We start from the raw sequence: 24,056 nt of genomic DNA on the forward strand, positions 1-24,056 counted from the left end.
TTGGCTGCCGGCCCGGCCGCTCACCGCTCGGCCAATCACCGCCGGCCCCGCCTCTTCCCCAGTGCAGGAAACGCCCCACGATACCGCGGCCAGCCCGGAGTAGATCCCGCCTTCTATTGGTCTGCCGCGCTGTCAATCCGCTCTGACCCCGCCTCCCCGGACAGAGCGCGGCGAAGCCCGCCCCCGTCTCCCCACGCCGCCGGCTGATTGGCTCGCCGGAGAACGGCCGCGGCTCCCTATTGCCTGTCTCCACTGCCACTCCGGCGCGCGGCCCGGCCGGCTCTGCGCTGCCCCCTCGCCCCGCGCGCCGGGGGCCCCGCCCGCCGCCGGCCGTGGCCCCGCCCTCCGCGCGGTCACGTGATGTTTTCGCCGCGGTGCCGCCGCCGCCCGTGAGTGCGAGCGGCCGGAGCGAGCGCGGGAGCGCGGACCGGGCGGGGGACGCAGGAGGCACCGCACGCACCGCCCGCTCCCCATGCGCGGGGCGCTTCCCGGGTGAGCGCCGATCCCCGCTCTGCCCGCCCTAGTGCCCCCGTCCCCGGCGGCACCGGCCCCTGCGTGGCCCCTAAGATGGCGAGCGGGATGAATGGCTCGTGTGGCGGCGGCGGCGGCGGCGAGGAGGAGCCGGGCGCCCGGCACACGGGAGGCGGAGCCGCGCCCCAGCAGGAGCCCGGCGTGCTCGGCGCGGTGGCGGGCGAGGGCGAACCGGCGGCGGGCGAGGGCGGGCGCTGCCCGTCCCCGCAGCCGCACCACCTGCTGCTGCTGCTGCGGCGCTCGCCCAGCGCCTCGCTGTGCCCGGCGCCCGAGGCCGCCCCCGCGCCGGGCCGGGCCGTGCCCTCGGCGGCCCGCGGCGGGCAGCCCCCCCCGGCGGGCCGCGGCGCCGGCGAGGACGTGAGGAAGTGCGGGTACCTGCGCAAGCAGAAGCACGGGCACAAGCGGTACTTCGTGCTGCGGGCCGAGAGCCACCTGGCCCCCGCTCGGCTGGAGTACTACGACAGCGAGAAGAAGTTCAAGAGCAGCCTGCGGGCGGCGGGGGCCGGCGGGGCTGCCGCGCTGTGCTGCCCCCCGCCCAAGCGGGTCATCCCGCTGTACCAGTGCTTCACCGTGAGCCGCCGCGCCGACGCCAAGCACAAGCACATCATCGCCCTGTACACCAAGGACGAGTACTTCGCCATGCTGGCGGAGAACGAGGCCGAGCAGGAGGCCTGGTACCAGGCCATCAGCGAGCTCATGAGCCAGAGCAAGAGGGGCTTCCTGGAGCAGGAGGACCATGCCGATCAGCAGGTGGATGAGGATGACGAGCACTATGGGGCCACTCTGAGGCCCGGCACCGTGTTCAAGGAGGTGTGGCAGGTCAACGTGAAGCCCAAAGGGTTGGGACAGACGAAAAACCTCACTGGAGTGTACAGGTTGTGCCTCTCCAGCAAGGCCATCCACCTCGTCAAGCTGAACTCGGAGGTGCCCTCTGTCCACCTGCAGCTGATGAACATTCGCCGCTGTGGACACTCAGAGAACTTCTTCTTTATTGAAGTGGGCAGATCTGCCTCTATTGGGCCTGGAGAACTCTGGATGCAAGTGGATGATTCTGTAGTTGCCCAGAATATGCACGAGACTTTTCTGGATACCATGAAAGCTCTAAAGGCCTTTGCAGAGTTCAGGCCCCGGAGCAAGAGCCAGTCTTCTGGTGGTGGCAGTGGTACCAATCCCATGTCCCTCATCAGCACCAGGAGGCACTTGGGCAACCTGCCCCCCAGCCAGACAGGCTTGCAGAGAAGATCTAGAACTGAGAGTGTTGCTGGAGGGACTCCTCCTACCACCAAAAGCAACAACTCCTATCGCTTCAGAACATCCAGTGAAGGAGAAGGAACCATGGCTAGACCTTTTAGGTCAGTGACTGGGAGTATGATCCACCTGAATACTGCAAGGATGAATTTGGGCCGTCAGGAAGGGAGTGGAAGGTACGTGAGAGCTGCTTTCAGCTCATCTTACCACACCAGGTCTGCTTCACTGCCCGTTTCTCATTTTCCCTCCACTACAAGTCCCATCAGTGTTTCTTCCAGTAGTGGCCATGGCTCTGCTTCGGACATGCTGACCAGGCCTTCTAGCTCATCTGTTTGTGGTTCCCCGAGTGATGGAGGATTTATCTCCTCTGATGAATATGGCTCCAGCCCTGGAGATTTCAGGTACTTTCGGGTCAGGAGTAATACACCGGATTCCCTGGGAAACACACCACCTATCAGAGAGGAGAACTGTCTGAGTGAATACATGTCCATGAGTAAGCAACAAGTAGATGATGGCTCACGAGATGATTATATGGAGGCTGAAAAGTGTTTCAGGAAAAGAACTTACTCGCTAACAAAACCAAATTCTGTAGCAGTGCAACAGAAGACAACACAAACTACAACTTTGTTAGATGAAGATTCTGCAGGAAATCATGGGCGATTACTTTACTCTGAAACACCAAAATTGAAAGATAACCATGAATTGGAGTACAGTGATACTAACCTTGATTCCATGTATAACCAAAGCAGGAGTCAAGCCAGGGATGATGGATACATGCCAATGATGCCAGGAGTTGCATCTTCTCTATCCAGCACCAGCGATTATTTGCCAATGACTCCTAAAAGCATGTCTGTTCCAAAACAGATCAACAATTCCTGGTCACCATCTCAAGTTGACTCCCGAGGATATATGATGATGTTTCCAAAGGCTGGCTCTTCACCTGTACGGAGTCCTTTAACTGGATTTGGTTCTAAAGGAAGTAATGAGAAGATTGTAAACAATGAGTATATGGATATGTCACCTGGTAATTCAGCTCCAAAGCACCCCGGTGATTCAAATTACATTCATAGCACTTCTGTGTCCAAAGGTTTTAGTTCATATTTTTCTTTGCCCAGAAGCTTTAAGGCGTTATCAGGACAAAATGGTGACCACAGTGAATATGTTCCAATGTCTTCACCTGGAAAACTCTTGTATGGTGGACCAGAAAATGTAAAAGGGGTGAGCAGTGAGACTCTGGCTAATGGCATCTCTAAATTGCCAGCGTTGAAAGGTTCAGATGAAGGACTTGTGCAGAACAGGGCCACCAGGCCCACACGCCTGCCCCTGGGTACGAGGGGGAGTAATACCATCCCCAGAATGTATGACCGTACAGTTCCACCTGAGCCAGCGAGTCCCGGTGAATACATAAATATTGATTTTAACGAAAAGGCAAGTAACACACCCTATTCCTTATCTGCAGAAGGATCACCATCATCTCTGGGCTCAAGTAGTGATCACAGGCAGTCACCGCTCTCCGATTACATGAGCGTTGACTTGGATGTACAGTCACCGAAAGTAGCAAAGGAACTGTCAAACTCTCTGACAGATATTTCAATTTATGCAAGTTCCAGTATTCCTAGAAACCAACCAAACCCTGACTACGCCAGGCTCTCATTTGGTACTGCTTGTGTCAGCACCACGAGTAACAGGACTGATGACTACACCGAGATGACGTTCAACATGGCAGCAACACCACCTCGGCCGTTTGCCACCGAATCTGACAACAGTGTGAAGATGGATAGTCCTTCTTCCATCGTTAATAGACTCTGCATTGTTGATCGATATGCTGGCAGCAGTAGCTTCTCCGTTCCTGGCTCTGACCCTCCTATGGGACCGAAAGTGATTCGAGCTGACCCTCAAGGCAGGAGGAGACACAGTTCTGAAACATTCTCTTCTGCTGGGACTGTGACGACCTCGTCCTCTTTCTTTACTGATAGTAGCAAAAGACACAGCTCTGCCTCATTTGACAACGTTTGGTTAAAACCGGATGAAAACATTTCTGATGGTCAGGAAAGCAAAATGTCCAGGGATACCTCAACTGGATTTCAGAATGGCTTAAACTACATCGCTCTGAATTTACGCGATGACCCCATAAGCTGTGAGGCAAGTACTACAACGCCAGCTTGCCATCTCCAGAATGGTACTTCAGGTTTGGACAGTGGAGCTTACGTAAGCATAGACTTCAGCAGATCTGATGGTCTGAAGTGTAACGCTGCAAGAAAAGGTTTGTAACTTTAAAAGCACTTCCCTTTCATAGTCGCTTAACCGTAAGGATTAGATTGTCTGCTTAATGCTGCCTTCAGAGGGGGGTGAATGTTTTTTATAATCTCCTGCGTTATTCTAGTACAACCAGTTTTGTCATAGTGCAGCATCTGAACAGCAGTGAAAGGGGATGTGGTCCTTGGCCTAAAGGATTTATGTGACTCTTCTAGGCAGTCAGGAGTTATCAAACTGTCATCTGCCTTGTTTATTTATAAGTTACTTTTGCTAGTATAAGCATTAATGGTATTTCATATTGTGAATTCTTGTCCCAAGGTTATGGTAGCTCTTCACTTTGCTTTTCTTCCCTTTGTAGAACTAGATGACTCCTCACTTTTTTCCTGAACTTAGTATTTTGTATTTTGGAAGCTCAAAATGGCTAAACTGGGTTTAGACCTCAAAATCTGAGGCTTAAATATGTTTCTTTTAACAGATGTAGGTGAAATGCATTTTTGATTTTTTTTTAATGTGCAAATTTGGCCAGATTTATTTAGCTGAATCTTATGTAAACAGAATTCAGTTTTTTCCCTTGAAGGTTTGGTGGCTCCTTTTGAGCTCTGGTCTCCAGAGTATCCTTGTGTCCTCTGGAGGAGCCATCTCCGGGTGGCTGACCAGCATGGGGATGTTCACTCCTTAGTCCTGTCCAAGGCTTTAGAGAGCTGTAACCCTTCCCCTGCTCCGAGCAGCGTCTTCAAGGTCCGAAACTTGGGAGGGGAGGCTACTGGCTTTCAAGGTATCAGTGGTCTGACCCAGCCTAAGGTAATGCAGTTCGAGGTGTGCATAAAATGTAAGGGTGTTGCAGGTGGGGAGAAAGAATATGGGAAAGAGGAGGGACGCTCCTGTCTGTATGATAAGCTCTGACGGTGGGAGCAAAGCTGGTAATTAGCTGGTGGTGGTGGTGTGTGTCCCGCGGCTGAGCAGTGTGTGAGCGCTGCGCTGGGACTCGGGAAGAGCGATCCTTGCTCTGGTGTCAGTGACCCACTGAACTCCTTGCAGTAATTCACCCTCCCGGTAGAAAACCATTTCTGTTGGAAATGTTTTCCTCTCTTTGCAAATGTAAGTGTAGTCAATAATTGATGAGTACTAAGAGGAAATATTTAATCATGGTTGGACATTGGTACTTGTCTGCTCTGTCAACAAAAGCAGTAAAGGAGCGGGCTGCTGCTGACTCCTATATTTTTAATTACAGTCTTAAACATTGAAATGATTTTTTTCTAGTTTCACATTAAAACTAAGTATCTAAGGGCAGAAGGTATTGCAAGAGCTTAAAATTGTGTAGCCTTTACTAGTGGAAGGTATAAGCCTGACTCAGCTCGCATGCCATTTGGAGTCTGGCAGCACTGCTTGGGGCTGCTCAGAAATGTGTGGTTTGCCTCAGTGGTTTTCTTTCCTCTGCTTTGTTTTGTTGGTTGGAATCAAATTTAGAAGACGTTGAAAGTTGCCAGTCCAAGAAGTGCTTTCTTCCAAAGTTAGTCTTTCAGCACTTCAAAGATTTGTCTGCTAAATCTGCTAAGTCAGGGGCTCGTGGACTGCCAATTTATGTTTGGTTTTGTTGGTTTTTTTTTTGGTTTTTGGCCTTTTTTTTAAGGCACCTCCAAAGATAGCAGAATTCTTAACTTGATCTTATTCCCCTCATGTGACTAAAATCCATATTATAAAGTAAGACTTTTTACAAAATAAAGAGGAAAAAAACAAAGATTTTTTTTCTTCAGCTGTACTGTAAATATCACATTGAAAAATATTTTTCAGGAGATAGTGTGTTTAGAAACTGTGTTAGTGATAAGCATTTTGCTTACTACTGCCACAGCAAAATATCTACAGCCCTGTGCTGGGTTTTTTTCCCTTGTCTGTTATAATTTGCAGAGGGGCAAGAGACAGAACAGCTGCTGGCTCTTGCTGGGAACTGAAGTTCTCTGGACATGAAACACACGTTAAAATGAAGCAAAACCAACTCTGTGAAAAACATGGGCTTTGGCAGGGAATTAAGCATGAGAACAGTAAGAGCTTAGCTCGGTGGGTTTTTTTCTAGTCCTAAAAAGAGAAACAAAATTATAAAATGCTACTCCAAAACAAGGCCTAACAGTTTTCTGTAAAGGCAGTATAAAACATTTCTGCTGTATAGTAGGGGAAGGTAGGTAAGATGACGACATTGGTCACTTGGGGGGGGAGGTGAACAGATTTTGGAATAGTCCAGGCTAAAAGCAGCTTGCCAGACTTGAATACAGTACTGTAAATTGGTGGTGTATATCGTTTTCTCCAGAATGACTTAAAATTCTTGATTATAAAAGATACCTGTTAACATTCATGTACTAAATCATCTCTCTGAGCTGTAGCAAGCATAATTTTAGAAGTCTGTATTCTTTAAACAGCTTATCAGTTTCTATGGCAATAAAGCTTTTATTTAAATATTTAAGTTTTTGTTACCCTGAAAAACATTTTCATGTTCCCTTTTGAATAGTGAGAATGAAGCTTCACTCTTAAACCTCTTGTCCCCTGAAGAGGTGTAGTGTGCCTCTGGGTAATTGATATTTTTAATACTTTTGGAGACTTAGCAGAACTGAGTGCTGTCTTTCCTTCTACATCTCACTTTTTAGGTCTCTCTGCCTGAAAAAGTGCTCTGTGCTTAAATCCATTCTTAAGAAAAATATTTAGCAGATGGATTTTTATCCTTCCTAGAAAGGAGCTATCCCTTGTGTGTTAAATTCTGTAGGTAGAGAACTTAATCTCTTGTCCCTGAACCACAGTTTATTGAAAGGAAAACACTTCCCAGCTTCAGATTGTTTGCTTTTTTTTGTTTTGTTTTTGTTTGCTTAAATGGAATATTGTGTTCTGTGACTCAGCTGCCGTTCTCCCAACTGCCGAGGGTGGTGGAGTGATTTCCAATGCATCACTGCCCCCTCATTGTAATTCCCAAACTACTTCTGGTTCAGGTTCACTGATATGAATCAAACTTTTTTTTTCTATTCCCTTCTCCATTCATGACATGGATGGAGGAGGGAAAGGGCATGGATTAGGAACGATAACTAGGCTTACTTGTTATTAAACTTTTATTTGAGGTTTAGGCAAAACTGATCTCAGGTTTTATGTTGATAATGGTAATGATAAAAAGAATATAAGGTTCTGATTTTTAATGCTTGCAGTTTAAGGAGGTCACTAGCAAAACAGTTTCATCACGAAATTATTACACAACATTGAAGCAAGCGGTTTGCAGTTTTGATTACATGAATCTGAGTCATGAAATTTTGTGCTAGGAGTACAGAACACTAAAGCTACTTCAAACAGGGCTTAGCTAATGTATACCTTGTTATTGGACCTTGTAGAAACCGAGGAGGATAATGAGAATGGGGCAGTAATAAAATGCGTAATGAGTCCTGTATAATACAAGTTTCTTCAGTCTTAATTAGAAATACTAAACCTGCAAAGATACCCTGCACTCAAAAAACAACTATTCAGAGTAAATGTAATGTTCAGCTTAATATCTACTCAGCTATTTCACACCCACTCTTTAATCTTATCTCTGCCTGATACTCTTACACTTTGCTAAGATATTATTTCAGATGTTCTCTAAAGTGCAGGGTTATTATTTAAGTGTTCCACACCTTTTTAATCTGCTCCTGTGCTAGACTGGGTGAGAGTGGTGTGTACACTTTGGGGAGTTGAGAGGAAGGAAAACAAGTACAGCTGTAAAGCAAAAATAAGTTCCAAATTGTCCAGATCCTTTCTGGTAACTTGCGTATTTCAAATGCAAAATCTTAAAGAGAATAAGGAACAATATACACTTTGAGAAATTCAGAAGCTGAAAGTTTTAGATATTACTAATATAGTAAATTACAGTTTATGGGATACCAGGCAAATAACTGCCCCTTTTGGGTTTCAGACCAGTGGTTTTTAAGTTTGCTTCAAACTGAGGCTCTTCTGTATTGACAGAATACTTAAAGACAGGGGCCCATGTAAAAATAACTCGAACAACCCTCTTGCAGCACATCTGAACACTGCTGTGTATCCTACATCTTTGAAATAATGCTGGGATAATAATTCTTAAAAGACCCAAACCATTCTAATCTTGCTGTAACAGTTGCCTCTTTAACAGTCTTGAGTGACTTACAGTTATGCTGAAAAATACACAGGGAAACTTCCTCAAGTAGTGTATGAGCTGCTGAAGGCAGAACAGATTTTTGCTGTGTGGTGTAGGAATGAGCTAATTATGACATATTTGACCAAGAATCAGTTGGGTTTTACTTGTGCTTGGGTGAGAAAATCTGAGGAAAGAATGTTCCCCTGCCATTGAGAGAGAATGCTTACTTGGAGTCAGTGTTGAAATGCTTTTGGAAATCAGCTAATGGTGACATTTGTGTTTTTTGGAAGTCTAAAACTTTTTGCTCGTAGCTGTCTGGTAGGTTAGGACATCGCTGCAGGATGCCTGGAGTTCTGGGAGTAATCCAGTACGGGTTCAAGGTGCTTTTTGTGCTTGTTTTTTTTTTAAAGTCTTTTGTTGAAATCTTAAATGCATTATTACCCTTGTTAGTTTTCCCTCTACAACTTCACATTTTCCCCTCCTCCCTTGATGTCTGAGGGCTCCTTGTTCCCTGTTGCTGGGGTGGCAGGTTGGAGTTGCAGAAGGTGGGCAGCGCTCGCTCGGTCCTTTCCAGCAGCTCTATTCCAGCATGTGATCACTGGGACGGTTTGTCACCAGTATTTCTTTGGGGTTTTTGTATGTCCAGTGGTGTGTTAGCAGTAGGTAGAGTCTGGGTTTGCTTTTTTGCCGCATATGGTCTTTTTTTTATGAAAGGATCTTTAATACATTTTCTTCATATTGATTGCTGGGGGAGGATTTATACCTTGAGGTTTTGGGTGGTACTGAAAAGAGTTTATAGTACTGTGTTGTACCTTGGTGTGTGTGCACACTCTGTTTGTGGATCTGTGGTGCTCACAAAAACATGCTGAAAGCTTTTGGTTGCAGTAACAAGTTTGTTTTCCTGATCCAAAACAGGAAACAAAATCTGGAGTTTTATTTTAACTACTGTTGTAATCAAGTGTGGCATTCTTCAACAAAGGAAAATAGAGTGATAAAACTGATAGGCGGGTGAGAGAGAGTCCAGCTTTCTGAAGCCTGGGGATGTATTATTACTGCTTTTTTCTCCTAAAAATGTACTATTATCTTATGACACAGCCTTAAATAGTGTGTAATGACTTGGCTGGAGAGCTCTCTGATGACCCACCCTGCAAATTTGCTGTTTGACTTCTTTCATATTTAGGTTTTGCATGTTCAGAACAACGCCACGATCAAGGTGCACTATTGTCTTACAGGTTAAAGCAATGACAAGGGGAAAAAGGAGAAATATGTTCTAGTTTTAATCAAGCCCTGTATCTCTATAAAGGTCACTCAGCTTAGGGACAGAGATTTAGTTGAGAGTGTGATCAGGAGGGATTTCTGACATACTTGAGGGCAGTGGGAAGACAGAGGTAAATGAGCCTGACTCATCAAAGGCATTTCAAAGGTGTTGCTGAGTATCTTATCTAAATTATCTTGAACATATAAGTGTTTGGAATTGTGGAGATTTTGCTTCAGGTAGCATTACCCCAGGAGCAGCAGTGTTAGTAGGCTCTTAGCAAGAATTTTCTGCCCTGGTTAAGTCATGAGCTCTGTCTTTAGGGGTAAAGGTTGCTTATTTCCAAACATTAGTTTTCTGTTTTAGATCTGTGGTTGGGTGCAAACACTTGAGACTCTGTATGTGTGTGTGTGTTGTATACCTACGTGTTGTGTGCAGGTGATTTGTGAGTTAAGTGTGAGGTCTAATCTTTTTGATTCTTCCAAGAAGAGAGGGTTTTTGAAAGAGGTGGCTTATACTGAAATTAATATAGTTAAGATTTGCCCATAATTTCAAGGTGATGATACAATTTAATGTGACTCAAGAAAATGGAAAACTTTTAAATTACCACATGAATAGTACTTCTATTCATTGTGTAACATGTCTGTTAGGAACCTTTATAAATACCAAATTGAACTATTATTTAGGGCATAAAATAGATAAATCTAGTGTTTCCCTTTTGCTAGGGTATGAAAGCCTCATAAATATGCTGTCTACTTGGAGAAAGGTTTTCTTTTTGGTAGAACAGGATTTTGTGGAATGACTAAAGATATCAAAATGCTTCTTTTCTTTTTCTGAAAATCTTGGGAAATAGTACCAAAAGGTGCACAAAAAACCTAGTAAAATTTGCTTCTAAATTTATTGAGGCACTGATGAGTGATACTCTCCTTCTACAGGGAATAATGAGATTCTGTTCCTGTGTTCATGCCAAGCCAACTTGCTTTATTGTTTATGGTTCTTGCTGACCAGGTGAATTTGCAGTATAACTTTTTTTCATGCTGCATAGTCTGACCCTGAATTATTTTTTGGGAACTAGTGCTTCTTTTCACACAGATCTCTTGGACTAGCAGGAGTTTGGGAAGTTGTTAGTGACAGGGAAGCAGATGCATCATTGATAAATGTGTCCTGATTGTGCACGAGAGCCCAAGCAAAGCTTTTCATGTGAGCCACGGGACACCTCATTTGTATGAAAACCCTGTTTAAGCTGTTGACAGGCACTGGCATTTCTGTGACTTTGTGGCACCTTTTGGACAATTGAGCTAAAGTGGCCAAGAGAAATGAGCAGATGGGACAGAAAGGCTTCTCCAGTCTGGGTACCTTTGCTTCCCTGGTCTGGGTATCTGGAGCCTGTTGCAGATGGGTTGGCTGAGGGCCCACTTCAGCACAAGGTGGAAGCAGGTAAAACGTCCATTGATATACAGATGAACATGCTTTAAATTCTGGAAGTCAAAACCGTGAAGTTTCTGAAGTCTAAACCAATATGGGTTAAGGGGCCAAAAAGATAGTTTTCTGTATGGAATTATTTTTTATCTTAAGTTAATCTGTTAGAACAATTTGTAAGCTGTTTATATCCACTTGTAGAGTTCAAATGTTGAGAATATTTGCTTTTTGTCATGTGAGACCCTTTGGGAGGCATTTGCCATCTGTATTTCACTCTGATTTTTTGGTGTGTGTGTGAGTTTTTTATTTAACTGTTTTTAGAACAAGGAGTTTTTAAATTGCAGATTATGGTGAACAGGAAATCAGTTAGAAATGAGATGAAAAAATGAACAGATTTGATCTTGAGGTCATTCAGACAATATTACGACAGAGAGTCTGTTAATGAAAGCTTGTAGCTCCAGATGTGGTCTCCACTCGTGGAACCTGAACAGGTAGGCAGATGGAGGTCCCCTGTACTTTGCCACAAATGTAAATGTGTCGGTCTCTGTCCTAAGGAGCTTACAATTTAAAGATGAAACTCAAGAGATGGATGAAACTTAATGTGCTGGGGTGGAGAGTAAGATAGAGATCAAGGCTGCTGCCATTGGCAGAGTGGAGATAAGAGTCAGCCTGGGAGAGATAAAAGGCTGCTGAGAATGGGTCAGGAGAGGAAGCTGGTAGAGGCACTTGGAAGGGTATGCACACACCAGGGAGCAGGGAAGGTAGTGAGCTATAAATACAGTGGTTGTAATGGTTTAAATGACTTGAAAAGGATGAGGTAAATGTCAGAACACTGGCCAGGATATTAATCTTGGTAAGAGGAATGTGGGCCAACATGTATCTCCGAGTTAGGGGCATGTCCCAGTGTTTACTTCTCCCTTTTAGATGTGGAATGTGATTATATTTTTTTCTGTTTTTTCTGTCTCCTTTCTGTAAGTTAGTTTTTCTGCAGACATGTGACTGATAGATTCAGTGCAAGCGGGTGTGCAGGAATGTGCCCTGGAGCACAGGATCACCCTGTGCAGCCTCCCAGGGCAGTTAATGTCACACAGACCTGCGTCCTCTGTTCTTGGTGAGACTTTGCTAAGCAGCCAAGGTGGAGCTGCCTTGGCTCTACTGCTGGTTTGTTCTTGTTTTTTTTAGGTGGCATCTCTGGATTTCAGGCAGTTTTCTAGCACTGGAGAGGAGGCAGCAGTGTGGCTTGAGAGATAGTCACCTTTAGGGTTTGTAACCGGTGTGCCAGAGCATTTGGAGCCCATCTCTAGTTGGGGAGGTCTGGATGGGACCCCCTCATCACTGCTGCAGTGCCATCAGCTGTGGGAGAGGCCCATGGAAGCTGGAGCTCAGAACAATTGCTGCACAGGAGAAAGTTGCTTTATTTCAGTGTCGGTAGATCAGGTTAAACAGACGCTGCAGTGGTTGCGGGTGAGTCTGGAAGTGGCGGCAGCACTGAGGCTTGATTCACTGTTGAGGGCATGAGTGATTGAAATATTGATGTTGACATGTTCCACAAGGTAAACACAAAACAAGAGTTGCACACTGTTGATTAAACCTTGTCTGTGCGTAGACTCAGTTTACCTCTGTCCTTAGAAGCTCCCAAGCTGCTCTTGGAAGCTGAAGGCTCAATTCTTGGCTCCTGTGCTTGTGCTGTGATTTGAGAAGATGTCGCTTCACACATGCAGTGCAATCTGAACCTTTCTTCCTCCCCTGCATGAGCCAGCGTTTGGGGTATCCTAATGTTAATGAAGACTCAATAATGTGGTAATTAGAAAATGTAAAAAATGAATGTGTGCCACTGCTGTGTGTGGTAGCAGAGAGTGGCCAATAGCACAGATGTATTTATTTTTTTGTGTGGGCATGCATGGGCAAAGGGTATGGCTGAGGAGGGTGTAACTATGTGGGTATGTGGCTGTGTAGTAACTTTCTTTGACAGTCATTTATGGCAGTAGAGGTGAAAGAAAAAAGTAGTGCTGAATGCTTTCAGGTGTTGATGTCTAAAGTGGTTGGGAAGAACTGACGGGATGAATTAGAACAGGTGAAACTTTGCGTAGAAAGGAAGTCTTGGGAAAGGTGATTTGAAAGGTGGGGAGCTTTTTCATTAGTCATGAGTGACACTGCCCTTTCTCTTGGTTGTGTTCACAAAGAATAGTTTGGCTCACTCAAGCCCCAGACCTGTGTCTGCAAGCAGGCACCACCCAGCAGAGGAAGAGCAGGGCAGGCGTATATAATACTTCCCACAAACATACACCCAGCCTCTGATTTTCTTATTTTTTTTTCAGCTTGGGGGATTTCCTGAGCCTGATACAGTTTGTCTGTTTTATAATCCTTTATGGATCTTTAATCCAAGTACTTTTCCAATCTCTCTTTGATCCTGTGTAAACTCCTTGTATCCATAGCAGCCTGCGATCAGGCAGTACACACTGCATGCAGACCTCTCTCCATTTTGGACCCTGCTCTGTAACAGCTTTGTTGAGCAGCCCCCAGTTTGTGTAGTGGAAGAGATAATGAACTCTGTCTTTTCTCTCCAGGCCACTTAAGGATGTGTAGATGCTGTAGCCCCCTCTGCCATACACTTGGCCAGTGTGCTGCCAGCACCTTCCTGTCCTGCCCACAGCGTGGACCTGTGGTATCATCTGGGCTTTTTAAATGTCCTGCTACATCCCAGTAGTTCTCTGCAGGCTGAAGGATTCTTTTAGCTGTCTGTTCCTCACTGGGAAGCTGTGTCACACCTTGCAGTTTTGCTGCACTACTCAAACTCTTCCAAGTATCCCAAGTCCTTTCAGAATGTGGGAAGCAGGGCAGTGCGTGCAGACATGTGTGCCATGGCTGTTTGCTTTCCTATTCATTTCCAAACAATTTGTAATGCCCAGTTTGCAGCAAGAGCACAGGCAGAGGGTATTCCTCCCTATTGGCACTGAGGGCTCTTGACCTTTGTCTCAAGAGCAGAGTGAACTGTAGCAGGTGGTATTCCTGGGAGCTGCACAAACAAGTTTTGGTTGGGTTTTTTTCTTGGCTAAAATTTACTCATGTTTTCTGTGGTTCAGGAGGTCAGGTGCAGTATCTCACACACTTGCTGTGAGAATGCTTTTTCAAAAGCAGAACTGTTTTTCATTTTTCTGTGACATGAAAATCTGAAATCTTGAACTTCTCTGTGTTTGGAAGTGAAGAAGAGTTTATTTCTAGTACTGTCGTTTTATCTTGTAATAGAAAGCTTAAAAATCTCAAGCAAACAAACTCAAAAAAACCCCAACAACTTCTTGTCAAGCTGTCTGTGCCATTTGAGTTGGTGTTAGGCCCCTGCCAAAACTGCATGCAAGTTTACTAATTCTAGGAATAGTATCAGTAGAAGAGATGAAATTAGGGTGTGCATAAGGCCTTCCTAGAAACAACCCTGTTTATTCAAACAGAAAAAGACGCCACTGTTGCAAAAGATAAGGCATTTCTGCAAAGTGAATAAAAATTACCTTGAAGCATGGGAGAGGTTTTTAGCTCATGAAACTGCCAAGCACTAAATAACAAAACCATGTTTTGATGGAACAATTGTGGATAAAGATTATTTTTAAGAGTAACTTTGTCTTCTAAATTTTAGAAATACAGCTCGAGGAGAAGTCTCATTCACTGGGATGTGTTGTTACCAGTTGCTGTGTTTAAATAGTTTATCCAGTGAAAAGTGGGTCGTGTAACAGGTTTTTTTAAAAGAAATAGTGATTTTTTTTTGCTTGTGGGAAGTCAGTAAAATTACAGGTACAAAATGTGTTCATTAGCTCAGTTTGAGCACCGTTAGTTTGTTGTTGGCTGAAGAGAGTCCATGGAACATGTGCTCAGTGGTCAGCAGGTAGTTGAACACCTTGCCCAAATTGGAATGTCTCTTTGTGCCAGGGCCTTGTTTGGGTCACCCAGGCACAATAACTGCACATGTGATGGATGCAGCAAATGTGCCAGGTTTTGATTTGTGTTTGTAGACTCTCTGTCTGCGTGTGCAAATTAAGAAGGAATTTGGCTTTTCTCAAATAACACCGCTTGCCTCTAGCAAGGTCTAAAGCTGTGCCATTAAAATAAGAACTCAAAGAAGTAGGACAATGATGCGGCATAGTAATTGTGTATTCAGTAAAATTTGGGGCAAAAAAACTTCTCAGTAATTTGTGAGGAATGTATTTGGGCAACTGAGGCCCCTCCCAGGCCTGCCATGGGGAGGGCTCCATGTGGAACTCGCTGCCGTGCTCCTGCCCCAGCCCGGCCACCTGAACGTTTGTCTTTGGATGTCGTGTCCTGAGGTTGTGCTGGGTTTGGTGCTTTCCTGAACAACAGGAATATTGTGTGGCCATGTGCACAGGAAAGTCTAGGGCTGCTCTGCTGCTTTTGATCTGCATAAATCAAATTAATTCTGATTTCCCCCTAACCTGAAGTTCAGGAAATGGAGAACTTCAGTAGTGTTCTCCAGAAAGCATTAAGCTGTCTTAGTCTTTGACATGGAGATTTTAATCATTTAATTATCTTAAATTAATATCGTCTGTAAGCAAAGCTTTTATCCTTTTAGGAATCAGTTGCAGAATTATGTCAGTAAAAGCCTTTCCTGCAAAACCAGGTATTATTTAGAATGGATTTCTCTGAGAGAATTAAAGTATGTCTGCTGTGTTCTTAAAGCCTCTCGGTGTGTTTCAAAGTGTCCTGACTTGTATGGCCTTAATAATTCAGATGCAGGAAATGAAGTATGAATTGGGTATATTCTCATCTGATACATTTTCACGTGGAACACACCAGGGTGCAGTCCAATGAATTAAGACTGATTTAATTCTCTGCCTCTAATTTTTATAAAACTACTGATGATTTTTGCATAGAAAACGTGCCGAGTGCTTTTCTAGTGTGTTCCTTAATTTTAAAGAAAACATTTTTGAGCAATGGCATGCTGCCATCCTAATTTAAGTATTTGTCCTCTTAGTTTCTCTTCTGCCCTTATGATCTTTTTCATCTGATTGATTGTTCCTCAGCAAAATTCAGACAACTGCATGTAGTTTTATAATCTGATCCCATCTTAAACTTATGAATTGAAAGTGGAATTGTGTAGTGAAGAGAACGTTGCTTCAATTTTCCAAACTTTGCTTATATATTTTGAGAGGTGGTCTGTGAAAATGTTTGGATGCTTTCTAGACTCATTTTCTTTATTAAATGTTCATAGGAAGTTGAATTTGTATTGTTGTCAATAGTCGAAACAGTAGAGCTCAATTTTGAAGAAAAGCTGGAGCTTTTGTGCAGAAAGAGATAGAAAAGCCCAGTGTAGGGTGCTATAGAAGTTTTAGGGTGCTAAAACTTCTTATAATAGTGTATTTCTGGGCTGCTTCAAAAGTTTTTTTGCAGAGGTTTTCTTGAGTTCAGGTTTGTGTTGCTTGTTTGTTGCCAGGATCAGTTATCAGATTTTTTTTTTCCTTTTTTTTTTTTTTTTTTTTTTTTTTTTGGTAGACTTAGCAGATTTTCTTGGAAAAACTCGTGACAGTGCAGGAACAGCCGTGTGTTTACACTGCAAGTGGAAGTTATCGTCAAACTTGTCATGTCTTCTGATCTGACCGCTGAGTTTTATTTGGTGGCATTTATGTTTTGAGAACTCCAAGGGACTGCTGGGGTACTCTGTGAGCATTGTGCCTCTTGTCTCTGCTGGTTCACATCATAATTTTTTTACCTTTTAGGAGAATTTTTTCATCCCATTCTCTGATATCTTCCTTCACTTTTCAGTGACTGCTGAGTCAAATCCATTCGTATGAGATCTGTAAAGAAATGCTAATCTGGCTTTTATTGTTAATTAGCAATTCTCATATTTGTACTATTAGCATAGAAGATTGGTGGCTGATGAATCTTACATTGTGGAGACTAAAATAAGATCATCCAGCTTCCCGGAAGCGCTGCTGTTTTCTTTGAGCACTGCGTGGCCTCATTAGTTTACCTTCACCAACTGGTTAATCAAAAAATAGAAGCAGATCAGGTGTGGGAGAGAAGAGCCATCAAGAAGCTTAATGTGTGAGTGCTCTTGTGGTGTCCCTAAATAAACCCCCGTCCCTTGCAAAAGATCCTTCTGGTGAGGAGCCGCCGAGGTGGGATCCGCCAGTTGGCTCCGGGTATCAGCAGCACAGCAGACACTGGCCTTGTTCTCACTGACATTAAACCCATTTTACACCTCTCTGACGAACAACTTCTCTTGTGGTGTAGGAGCCTCTCTATAAACCTCAGTGGTGCTCAGGTGGCCCCGAGGCCCTGCAGGCAGTGGCAGCACTGGGGTGTGTGAGGCAGTGGTGCGGGTGGTGAGCACGGCTCCGGGGGCTGGGGGGGGGAAGCGGCATCAGCGGGAGCTGCTGGAGCTCTGTGGTGTGGAAATCAGAGTCAGGGCCCGTGACTGAGTGCACAGCTGCCTTGGGCTCTGCTGGAGACCCTGCTCCTCCCTGGGTGCAGGCTGCACTGGTCCTGCACTGGAATTCTGTGGTGCCTGGAGGTTGGTGGTGGGTGACCCGTGGGCCTTTGGCTGTGGTCCCTCTGCAGCAGGAATGGGCTCCTGAGGGCTGCCCTTGGCACTGGGGGTGACTGCAGCACTTTGTGGGAGGGATCTTGCAAGACCTCAGTCTCCTCTTAGATTTCAGATGGAACTTTTTTTATGTGGTCGAGTTTCACAAGTGGCTCTTTACCTCTTCTATTCTGATACTGATATATGTGTTCAAATCCATATATATATATGTCAATTTATATCTGTATTTATCTGTATATATATAAATGTTTGATGCCTTTATCCCAAAAAAGAGCTGATGACTCAGGGCATCAGCCAGCTGTAATGCTCCAACTGCAGTCCAGAAGTTTCCAGCTTTAACAGTGGGATTAAAGTAGTGGTGACAAACAATAACTCCATGTCTGAAAGACTCAAGGCTTTATGAGATTGTCATCAGGTTGTAGGTAATGTTTATGTGAAACTTCCTTATGTTTATTTACAGTTCCAGCAATTCTGTTTTACCTAAAAAATGAAGAGGAAGCATGCTGAAGTGTAGTTTATAACGGGGGGGGGGTGGGAAGTTAATGAGCTTTTGTTTAGGAATTTTGGAGTTTTGGGTAGGGGGGACACTGCAGGGAGGTCCTGGGCCTGTCCTACAACCTGGGCTGCTGTAAAACTATGTTTGAGCCAGAACTTCCAGGGAATTTGTGAACTGGGGTGAAGCTTTCTTCTGGTTTCTTATAAATTAATCTGTGCTAGCTGGGGCTCTGCTCAGACTTACCTGGTGTGCTCACTTTACAATTGATTGTTGTGCTGCTGTCTGAGTACACCAGGCTGCTTCAGGGAATTAAACTTAGAAGTTAAACTGTTGGTTTTTTTTTCTCTTAAACTCTTGCCTTTCCCCTCCAAGTATCTTAAATGTAAGATGACATCGAATTATGAAAATTTTCAAAACTTTTTAGGTATAAATACTGAGTTCTGCCATATTCAAACAACTGGGCCATTGCTCTTCAAAATGTTTTGGGGATATGCTCGGAGAGATTAGAATAACTTGTCAAACAGCTTTCAGGTGTGCCCTGTGTGTAAGGCGTGGAGGAAAAATGTCCTGACAAAAGCAAAGACAGTTTTTGAAGTTCCTTTTATGTGAGCTTACAGGTCCGCAGCAAGGAAAGGGTGGGGGATGCTGGTAAAGTTAATTTTTACTGAATATAAGTTTAATATAGAAGCTTTAACTGTTTTAGTGTTTGACTTGTATGCATCGTTGAGGTGTGATTCATTGCAAGCTGTGGCGCATATTTTCATTCTTTGGTCTTACAACAAAATAATATTTTTCTAAAGAGGAAAATTGTTTCAAAAATAATAGCTTCAGTTGACTTTTGTGAAAACAAAGCCATTGCTGACCACATCACGCTCTGTGTGTGCCAAGCAATAGCTTTTTGTAGTGATCTTATTATGTCTGTGAAATAACACAAATAGAGATTCTTGAGTTGTGGGTGTCTTTTGGCCACCTTTTCCTTGAATTGTGGAAAACCAAGTTACTGTACTTTTGAAGTCATTATGTATTGCAGAAATGAAACTCAGCAACCCAGACGTTGGTGTGGGCTGTGTAGGGATAACATGGAGTTTCCCCTGAAGTGGAAGGACCCCTTTACTTCCACACTGCTGCCAGCCCTGCTGTCGCCTTTGCCTCTCTGTGTCTGGAGCCGTGGGCAGCCTTTGCCAAGGGCTGGGATGGGCAGAGGCTGCTCAGGCAGCCCAGCTGAGCTCTTTTTTCTGTTGGTTTCTTTTTTTTTTTCTTTCTTCTTTTGAAGCGATAGTATTTTTAGCTGGACAGAAATCAGAAGTTCTTTAGGGCAGGGTGGAGTTCGTGTGTTCATACCTCATGATTGGTTTGTAAGTAAACATACGGGTTTGCATTATTACACATAGTGCTTGTTCTTTACACAGCCACGTTTTCTTTAGCATGTCCCTGGGGTAGAGGCAGGGAAGCACTGTGGGTGCATCAGCAGTGAGATGTAACTGATTTTCTTGTGACCCTGCAGATTGAGCACGGGCAGGATTAAGCTCTGAAACCCCTTTCCCTGTTCCAGGGGGCTGTTCTGCCATCGCTGTGCTGTGTAATGAAGTGTTCCCTCTATTGCAGCTCTTCTCACGCTGGGAGCTCTCCCAGAGCGGGGAGGGAGCTGACACTGTGTGGCTTTGAGGGGAAAAAGCAGCTGACATTTCTGTTTGTTGTTTTCTGAAGACTAAATCTCTTGCACTAGTTGTTTCTCAGTGACAGCAACCTGTTGTTTCCTCCTTCCCTGTACTGCCAGGGCATGTCCCTCAAACCTTGGAGAAAAGGTGAGCAAAGCCACCTGACAGAGGACAGAGCCCTCAGTCTTGGCTGGGAGGACAAAAATGGTGGAAGAGGACAGTCTGTCAGGGCTGGGAGACAGTGACCCACTGATTTGGCTGACAGTACTCCCCCAGCTGAAAATTGGTGTTCATGCTGGTTCTGCTGGGAGTGGAAGGGATTTTGTGGTGAGCTGAAAAGTGACTTTTTGTATGTTCCTGTGTAGTGTTCATACAACTGCAGAAAGCATTTGCATCCCCTTCATCACTTTTTTTTTTTTTCCCATGCCAGGAAACTCTTGAGTTGCTCTCACCTTGGCATGTGTGTGGTTAATTGCAGAGCTGGTGTTCTGCTTTGAGGGCAGACTCCCCTGTCTCCATTTCTGCCTTGTCACCCATCTTGTCACCACAGGATATATGGGTAATACATCCTGTAGTACAAGATTATGTTTTTAACCTCTCTTTTTACTGAGTGCTTTGTATTCTGCCTTTTCCAGTCAGTTTGAAGCCACTGAAGGCAGTTGGTTGTAGTCGTGTGCTTTTGTATCGGGTGGGGTTCCGTGAAAAAGGGACGTGTATACTCTGAGGTGTTTCGTATTATTAACTAAATTAAGCTTTTTCCTGAAAAGTTGAGGACAGGGCACAGAGCTGTCATGACCTGCTGCTCCTCGGTTGGAGCTGAAGGTGCTGGGAGTGTTTGTGTTGCAGCTCTGCCCTGCTGGGAGTGGAGCGTTCACCACAGCCTCAGTCACTCCTGCATGAGCAGCAGTGCTCGGGCCCCCTGCGCTGGGGAACGGCCTTGGCAGTGGAATAGGTGACAATGGAATAGCTGACAGTGGAATAGGTGGCAGTGGAATAAGTGGAATAGGTGGCAGTGGAACAGGCAGCTGTGAGCTGCCCAGCGCAGGCTGTGGACGTGCTGGCTGCTGCCCCAGCTCCTGTCCTCGTACACGTGTCACTCTGGCTCTGCAGTGCTTCCGACTCCGTGGTTCTTCCTTCCCTCAGGATCTCTGAGGCGTGGTCACTTGGCAGTGCCCCCTCTCCCTGTGAGGGACCCGCGTTCTGCAGTCAGCAGCTCTCACTCCTGCAGTGGATGAGCTCCATATATTCTCATTAGAAAATATTTTTTTCCGATATTTTTTGAATTTGAAATGTCACTGACTTTTTTTTTTTCCCCCCTCCTTTCTAGACTGACTGCATTGCCATGGAAACCATTGTTGGAAGAGAAGACTTTTCTGCTGGTAACTCCAGAAACTGTGTGGTGCTTTTGGAAGCAAAGCTCAGCTCCAGCCGGCTACTTTCATTTCCACCAGCACGGACATAGACACACATCCTTTTAATTAATTTTTTTCATAGACATCAGCTCTCTACAGTTGAATTAATTTGAATTGAGATTTTTTTCATAGCTGTGCTTTGGTGATGGAATTTGGTCTTTCATGTCATATCTATTCGGGAGGCAGTGTGAATGCTAATAGGAGATCCCTGTATGTCCCTTTCTTCCTCCTGCCTCTCCCATGAATCTTTTTTTTCTAAATTTATATTCTGAGAAGTCAAAGCTGGTTTCTGATTGTCTGTTTAACATGGGTTTTACTTCTCTGGTACATTAACAAGTGGTTAGCTTAAAACATATATTGTTTAGAAATATTTTGGCAGTTCAGGATTTTTCCAGGTGGCTGGGCAGAACGAGGGAGGGAGAGGTGCACATTAGCTTGAGGGGTGAACCCATGGGACTGAACGGGTCTGAGGAGGAGAGACCTCTTCTGCCTCTTTTTTTTTTTTTTTTTAAGGTTTTGCTTTTATGGTACAAGAGATATTTCTTGAGCATAGGCTAGAAGCTTTAAATCAAATGTCTGTCAGAGCTTAAACGGAAATTTTTTTTTTGCTCAGAATTTTGGTATGTACAAAGTAGGATTAATGGGCTGGTTGTCTTGTAGATTGTTTTTGTTCTTGTTTATAAATATGAATTGTGTAAAATGAGGTTTTTGTTCATGGATTCGAATGGAGAACTGCGGAGTCGTTTGTGACTTCTGCATTAGACTTGTCAGCCGTAGCTTTTTAAAGGGAAACCACCCTAATTGATCTTACTTTCAGCCAAAGTCCCACTTTTATTTTGGGACTATTTTTGTTCTTTCTTTCTGGCATAATGGGGAAAAAATTTAAAATGTTGGCTTCTCAATTGTCTTTATCCCACTGGCAGAAATGTGAATGACCATGTGACATTTTTAAAATAAGCCCTGATTTTTCTACAATTTAAGTGCTTCACTCTTGTACTGAATTTTTTTTTGGTTGAAATGAATTTAGGTTTTTAACACTGCTATGAAATTAAAAGAGCATGACACTAGTCATTGGTACATGCAATGGATAATAAAAGGCACTGACGATTGCTAAAGGGTTTCGAAGTGGTACAAAATCCTCACGCTGTACTGCACCACACAGCTGGGAATCCTCCACATGTATATTGTACAAGGGATGTGCCAGGCTGCCTCACCTCCAACAGACAACCTTTCAATTGCTGGTACAGTTTATATAACAAATTAGGCACTGTCAGCTTGGATTGTTCAGTGATTTGTACTCAGATCTCTTTTTGAGTAGCATTGAAATGTACATGTCACTAAAATAGGAAACTTTTTTTTTTTTTTTTGAAACATGGTACCAATCAGTTTACACAGTGTCTGGTGACAGGAAAAACTGTTGCTACAGGGTTTAAAAGCACAGACCTGTTTTTGATTCTGGAAGAGAAGTTTCAGTTGGTACAGTTACTTGCTGCTAAACATACAGGAATTAAAAACACAACCACTCTTACAGACCATGATACTGTCTTGCCATACAGCTCTTGGTTGGTCTCGTAAAATGAATAATGCAATACGTAGACAGCTTTTTATAAAGCTTTACATCTTTTCTAAGAAATCAAAATTTGGATGAAGTTAGTTCTAAACATTTAATGTGAAAGGAAAAGGTTGTTTTGAAGAAATTTGTTACATATTTCATATTAGATCCCTGAGGCTGCCATTGTACAATATACAGCACTGATTTAATACATGCTGAATAAATAAGTAAATGGGTAACCTCAAGTATAGTGGTACAAATACTAATAGGTACGGCATAATAAATATGCAATCTTTTTGAATCTCTTAGTTTACAGCAACTAATTTATTCAGTATTGTGCTGGAAGAACATTTTCAGATGATGTAAAACATATCACTATATATACTACCTTCCAGCTACCCGTTTATGCTGCTGTATAGTACAAAAATACCAATGATAGAACAATGTTTGTCCTGTAAATTTAATTTGATATTGGACAGTTATTGTCTGTACAAACTAAAACATATATGATTGAAACTGTTCATTATATTTGCTATTTCTGCTTCACAGATCTGTTTTAAAGTTGAGCTGATTGATCTGGCTTTGTCTTCCATTGTAAATATTGTTCTGTTGTTTTCTTTGTAAAACACATCGCGTTTGCGGTTCTGGGAGACTGGCTTGAAGCTCTGTATAGTGTTTATATTTATCTGACTTGGCTTTCCATAGAGCTACTTGCAGTAAATACGTGTTCATGTAGCTCCGTGTCTGGGTTTTTATTTTTAAACAAACTTTTGCTTTTTCCTGTCAGAAGTGTTTCTTCCTGCTGTGGCTGCTTCTGTCACCCTGCATCCCTGAAGATTTGGAGAAGCTTTTAGCACTATTTCAGGGCAGTGATTCCCAGTGTGTCCAGTTTTCTGTGCCTTTACACTTAGTGTAAAAAGTAACAGACAGCAAAACACCCAGAAGTTTTCTTTGCCATGGATTCATAGTGTTGGTAAACAACTAAGCTTTGGAATGAAAAAAAAAATAAGATCAGTGCCTGATACTTTTTCTGCTTTAAATGTTGCCCATGACTGAGTAGGGAAGTCTCATGATCAAAAAGAAATGTTTAGCACTGTGGTATCAAATAGGGTTCTGACTTTAGGGTAGAAGGGAACAAGTGTGTTTTGCTGTTTTATCTTTTGCAGTGACACTTGGGTTTGGTATGTGTTAAATAAGGTCTCAGTATGTAAAACCCAAATGCAAGTAGATAATCTCATCATTTTCAAGTAAGGCACCCGCTTGTAAAAACAACTGAAGTCAGAAAATACCAACAAAATGGATTGAGTGCCTTCTCAGATTCCTTACTGATGTGAAGAATATGGCAGTATTTTTTTATAAAAAGAGGCTTTTATCCATAGATGGAAATGTATATGATCTCCAGAAATGTGGGTGATTAGTGTGAAATATCTTGGATGAGACCTTTCTTTAAAATTACCTAATTTAATTTTACCCTGTTACTCAGAATAGTGCATTGAAATAACTCCCTGGAAAACTGAAGTTTGCTGTAAGGATAGGGTTTTCCCCAAATAAACCAGCCCCTTTCT

The 24,056-nt window shown here is 43.7% G+C and overlaps 1 protein-coding gene across 1 annotated transcript; it reads left to right on the forward strand.

The window, feature by feature from the left end:
- The first annotated feature begins 355 nt into the window (after positions 1–355).
- Positions 356–23,226, forward strand: IRS4 (insulin receptor substrate 4). Its single transcript, XM_064669821.1, has 2 exons — positions 356–4,042; positions 20,855–23,226. The coding sequence occupies exons 1-2, from the start codon at positions 568–570 to the stop codon at positions 20,857–20,859; spliced, it is 3,480 nt and encodes a 1,159-aa protein (XP_064525891.1). The 5' UTR covers positions 356–567; the 3' UTR covers positions 20,860–23,226.
- Positions 23,227–24,056: the final 830 nt, after the last annotated feature.

The sequence above is a fragment of the Pseudopipra pipra genome, chromosome 13 (genome assembly GCF_036250125.1).
Source record: "Pseudopipra pipra isolate bDixPip1 chromosome 13, bDixPip1.hap1, whole genome shotgun sequence".
NCBI lineage: Eukaryota > Metazoa > Chordata > Aves > Passeriformes > Pipridae > Pseudopipra > Pseudopipra pipra.

Bases quoted from the DNA above. Each gene is read 5' to 3' on its own strand.
- IRS4 (XM_064669821.1), top strand. From the start codon at position 568: ATGGCGAGCGGGATGAATGGCTCGTGTGGCGGCGGCGGCGGCGGCGAG.